General features: G+C 50.5%; 1 protein-coding gene across 1 annotated transcript in view; it reads right to left on the bottom strand.

The window, feature by feature from the left end:
• The window catches only part of LOC112236426 (glutamate receptor ionotropic, NMDA 2D-like), a 78,759-nt gene that overhangs the window by 52,232 nt on the left and 21,527 nt on the right, over nt 1–5,000 (bottom strand). Inside the window, 2 exon segments of the mRNA XM_042306429.1 lie at nt 2,283–2,412; nt 2,415–2,610. Coding sequence (XP_042162363.1) covers nt 2,283–2,412; nt 2,415–2,610 — 326 coding nt within the window.

Raw genomic sequence — 5,000 nt, 5'->3', positions numbered from 1 at the left:
ATAATAGTAGAGAGAATGATTTATTTCAGCTTTTATTTCTTCCATCACATTCCCAGTCTGTCAGAAGTTTACATACACTCAATTAGTATTTGGCAGCATTGCCTTTAAATTGTTTAACTAGGGTCAAACGTTTCGGGTAGCCTTCCACAAGCTTTCCACAATACGTTGGGTGAATTTTGGCCCATTCCTCCTGACAGAGCTGGTGTAACTGTGTCAGGTTTGTAGGCCTCCTTGCTCGTGCACGCTTTTTCAGTTCTGCCCACACATTTTCGGTAGGATTGAGGTCAGGGCTTTGTGATGGCCACTCCAATACCTTGACTTTGTTGTCCTTAAGACATTTTGCCACAACTTTAGAAGTATGCTTGGGGTCATTGTCCATTTGGAAGACCCATTTGCGACCAAGCTTTAACTTCCTGACTGATGTCTTGAGATGTTGCCTCAATATATCCACATAACTTTCCTGCCTCATGATGCCATCTATTTTGTGAAGTGCACCAGTCCCTCCTGCAGCAACGCACCCCCACAACATGATGTTGCCACTCCCGTGCTACACGGTTGGGATGGTGTTCTTCGGCTTGCAAGCACCCTCCTTTTTCCTCCAAATATAATGATGGTCAATATGGCCAAACTTCTATTTTTGTTTCATCAGACCAGAGGACATTTCTCCAATACGATCTTTGTCCCCATGTGCAGTTGCAAACCGTATTCTGGCTTTTGAGCAGCGGCTTCTTCCTTGCTGAGCGACTTTTCAGGTTATGTCGATATAGGACTTGTTTTACTGTGGGTTTAGATAATTTTGTACCTGTTTCCTCCAGCATCTTCACAAGGTCCTTTGCTGTTGTTCTGGGATTGATTTGCACTTTTCGCACCACAGTACGTTCATCTCTAGGAGACAGAACACGTCTCCTTCCTGAGCGGTATGATGGCTTCGTGGTCCCATAGTGTTTAAACTTGTGTACTATTGTTTGTACAAATGAACGTGGCACCTTCAGGCATTTGGAAATTGCTCCCAAGGATGAACCAGACTTGTGGAGGTCTACAATTTATTTTCTGAGGTCTTGGCAGATTTATTTGGATTTTCCCATGATGTCAAGCAAAGAGGCACTGAATTTGAAGGTAGGCCTTGAAATACATCCACAGGTACACCTCCAATTGACTCAAATGATGTCAATTAGCCTATCAGAGCTTCTAAAGCCATGGAATTTGGAATTTGGAATTTTCCAAGCTGTTTAAAGGCACAGTCAACTTAGTGTATGTAAACTTCTGACCCACTGGAATTGTGATACAGTGAATTATAAGTGAAATAATCTGTCTGTAAACAATTGTTGGAAACATTACTTGTGTCATGCACAAAGTAGATGTCCTAACCGACTTGCAAAAACTATTGTTTGTTAACCAGAAATTTGTGGAGTGGTTGAAAAATGAGTTTTAATGACTCCAACCTGAGTGTTTGTACACTTCTGACTTCAACTGTATATATATATATATATATATTAGATATAATTAAGCATAATGATTATGGCTTTGGATTGCAGGAAAAAGCTTTTCAGGTATTTGAAAAATTCACAATTCTCCAACTTCAGGAGGAGGGACCTAGCCCCCCTCCGGACCACCCCCCAGCCATCTTTTAGTAATTTGTGCCCCCTCTAATTTTTGGGGTACATGACACCCCTGCCAAACCATGTAAAGGTCTGCAGATATTAAGCAAATGTTACTGCCAGACCACAATTTGTCAGACATTACCAAACATCAGAGTGGTCAGTGTGGATCTTTGAAGTGACACACCTGTATCCCTGGGGGCCTTGCGCAATCTCAACGTATTTTGTTAATAAGACAAGACAGTTTTTATGACTGTTGCGTCATCATGTCATCCCAGTGTATTTAGCTCATATGACAATAGATCATCAGAGAGTATCCTAGTAGGATGCAGTTCCAGCCAGTGAACAGCAGGCAGCAGTACGTAAGGTGCTATCTGTCATCGGTTGCTTTTCCTGTTCTTTATCTTCTCCATTTGGCTGTATCTTCTATTTGCATACCTAATCCCCTTTAAAAAAAGAGTGATTTACAGGAGCAATTAGGTTAAAGTGCCATTTTCGAGGGCACAGATCTTTCACCTAGTTGGCTTGGGGATTTGATCCTGCAAGCTTTTGGTTATTGGCCCAATGCTCTTAACCACTAGGCTACATGCTGCACTATGCAGGGCATGTCCTCTTCACCCTCACCCCAACCACCTCCCATGCTCCCCCTTTTCCTCTCTGCATTCATCCCTCCTCCCCCCTCACCTCATCCTCCCCCGCACCCTGTGTGTTTGATTGGCTTCCGTCATGCAGTTGGTGACAAAGTTTGGCCCTCCAGAGGCCCCATAGTCGCGGCGCAGTGCCACCGCCCCGTGGGTCAGTATGGACACGCCCGGGCGATCCTCATGCGGGGCTTGTCCTTCCAGCCCTGCGGACGCACGGCAAACAGGGCCCTGGGGAGACCCTCCATGCCAAGGCCGGACAGGGCTGGCCCCACAGCGAACCACATGTGAGAAGGTCCAGCCTGACCCGCGGCCCAGGCTGCTTTAAACACCAGCTCAGCCTCCTCCTGGGAACAGTAGAGCAGACGTACCTGGTGGAGGGGAATACAGGGGAGGAGGAGAGGGGAGATACATGGGTACATAGTGAGATAAGGGGAGACAGGGAGAGAGAGAGACAGAAGGCTGGAGAGAGAGAGGGAGAGGGGCAGAACAGCAGACTACCTGGAGGAGTAGAATACAGGGGAGGAGGGGGAGACAGACATATACAATAGTGATATACGTAAAGGTCAAGGGTCAAGGGAGACAGAGAGGAGGAAGGGGAGGGAGGGAGAGATGGAGAGACAGAGGTTGCTAGAGGAGGGGAAGAGGAGAGGAGAGATATACAGGTTATGTAGTGAGATTAGGGCCATGGGATATGGAGGGAGGCAGAGAGAGAGAGAGAGACAGAGAGAGAGAGAGAGAAGGAGCAACAAGACTCACCTATAGATGAAAGACAAAGCTATACTAACTAGTGAGGTGAGGGTTAAAGGATAGAAGCTGAAGGAGGACAGGAGGGAGAGATGGCAGGAGGAGTAAGGGGGAGGGGGAAGACAGGAGGAGTAACGAGGAGGGGGAGAAGGTGGGAGAAGGTAGAAGGAGTATGGAGGAGGGGGAAGACAGGAGGAGAAAGGAGGAGGGGGAGAAGACAGGAGGAGGAAGGAGGAGGGGGGAAGACAGGAGGAGTAAGGAGGAGGGGAGAAGACAGGAGGGGTAAGGAGGAGGGGGAGAAGACAGGAGAAGACAGGGGGTAAGGAGGATGGGGAAGACAGGAGGAGTAAGGAGGAGGGGGAGAAGACAGGAGGAGTAAGGAGGAGGGGGAGAAGACAGGAGAAGACAGAGGGGGTAAGGAGGATGGGGAAGACAGGAGGAGTAAGTGGGAGGGGGGAGAAGAAAGGAGGATGGGGGAGACAGGAGGAGTAAGGAGGAGGGGGAGAAGACAGGAGGGTAAGGAGGATGGGGAGAAGACAGGGGGAGTAAGGAGGAGGGGGAGAAGACAGGAGGAGTAAGGAGGAGGGGGAGAAGACAGGAGGAGTAAGGAGGAGGGGGAGAAGACAGGAGGAGTAAGGAAGAGGGGGAGAAGACAGGAGGAGTAAGGAGGAGGGGAGAAGACAGGAGGAGTAAGGAGGAGGGGGAGAAGACAGGAGGAGTAAGGAGGATGGGGAAGACAGGAGGAGTAAGGAGGATGGGGAAGACAGGAGGAGTAAGGAGGAGAAGACAGGAGGAGTAATGAAGATGGGGAGAAGACAGAGGGAGTAAGGAGGAGGGGGAGAAGACAGGACGAGTAAGAAGGAGAAGACAGGAGGAGTAATGAAGATGGGGAGAAGACAGAGGGAGTAAGGAGGAGGGGGAGAAGACAGGAGGAGTAAGGAGGAGGAGGGGTAAGGAGGATGGGGAAGACAGGAGGAGTAAGGGGGAGGGGGAGAAGAAAGGAGGATGGGGAAGACAGGAGGAGTAAGGAGGAGGGGGAGAAGACAGGAGGGGTAAGGAGGATGGGGAGAAGACAGTGAGAGTAAGGAGGAGGGGGAGAAGACAGGAGGAGTAAGGAGGAGGGGGAGAAGACAGGAGGAGTAAGGAGGAGGGGGAGAAGTCAAGAGAAGACAGGGGGTAAGGAGGATGGGGAAGACAGGAGGAGTAAGGAGGATGGGGAGAAGACAGGAGGAGTAAGGAGGAGGGGGAGAAGACAGGAGGAGTAAGGAAGATGGGGAGAAGACAGGAGGAGTAAGGAGGAGGGGAGAAGACAGGAGGAGTAAGGAGGAGGGGGAGAAGACAGGAGGAGTAAGGAGGATGGGGAAGACAGGAGGAGTAAGGAGGATGGGGAAGACAGGAGGAGTAAGGAGGAGAAGACAGGAGGAGTAATGAAGATGGGGAGAAGACAGAGGGAGTAAGGAGGAGGGGGAGAAGACAGGAGGAGTAAGGAGGGGGGTAAGGAGGATGGGGAAGACAGGAGGAGTAAGGAGAAGGGGAGAAGACAGGAGGAGTAAGGAGGAGGGGGAGAAGACAGGAGGAGTAAGGAGGAGGGGGGGAAGACAAGAGGAGTAAGGAGGAGGGGGAAAAGACAGGAGGAGTAAGGGGAGGGGGAGAAGACAGGAGGGGTAAGGGGGAGGGGGAGAAGACAGGAGGAGTAAGGAGGAGGGGGAGAAGACAGGAGGAGTAAGGAGGGGGGAGAAGACAGGAGGAGTAAGGAGGAGGGGGAGAAGACAGGAGGAGTAAGGAGGAGGGGGAGAAGACAGGAGGGGTAAGGAGGAGGGGGAGAAGACAGGAGAAGACAGGGGGAGTAAGGAGGATGGGGGAAGACAGGAGGAGTAAGGAGGAGGGGGAGAAGACAGGAGGAGTAAGGAGGAGGGGGAGAAGACAGAAGGAGGAGGGGGAGAAGACAGGAGGAGTAAGGAGGATGGGGAAGACAGGAGGAGTAAGGAGGATGGGGAAGACAGGAGGAGTAAGG

The sequence above is a fragment of the Oncorhynchus tshawytscha genome, linkage group LG03, assembly GCF_018296145.1.
Source record: "Oncorhynchus tshawytscha isolate Ot180627B linkage group LG03, Otsh_v2.0, whole genome shotgun sequence".
Classification (NCBI taxonomy): Eukaryota; Metazoa; Chordata; class Actinopteri; order Salmoniformes; family Salmonidae; genus Oncorhynchus; species Oncorhynchus tshawytscha.
Note: the sequence above shows the minus strand (reverse complement) of the source record. Positions and strands in the feature narration are given on the sequence as shown.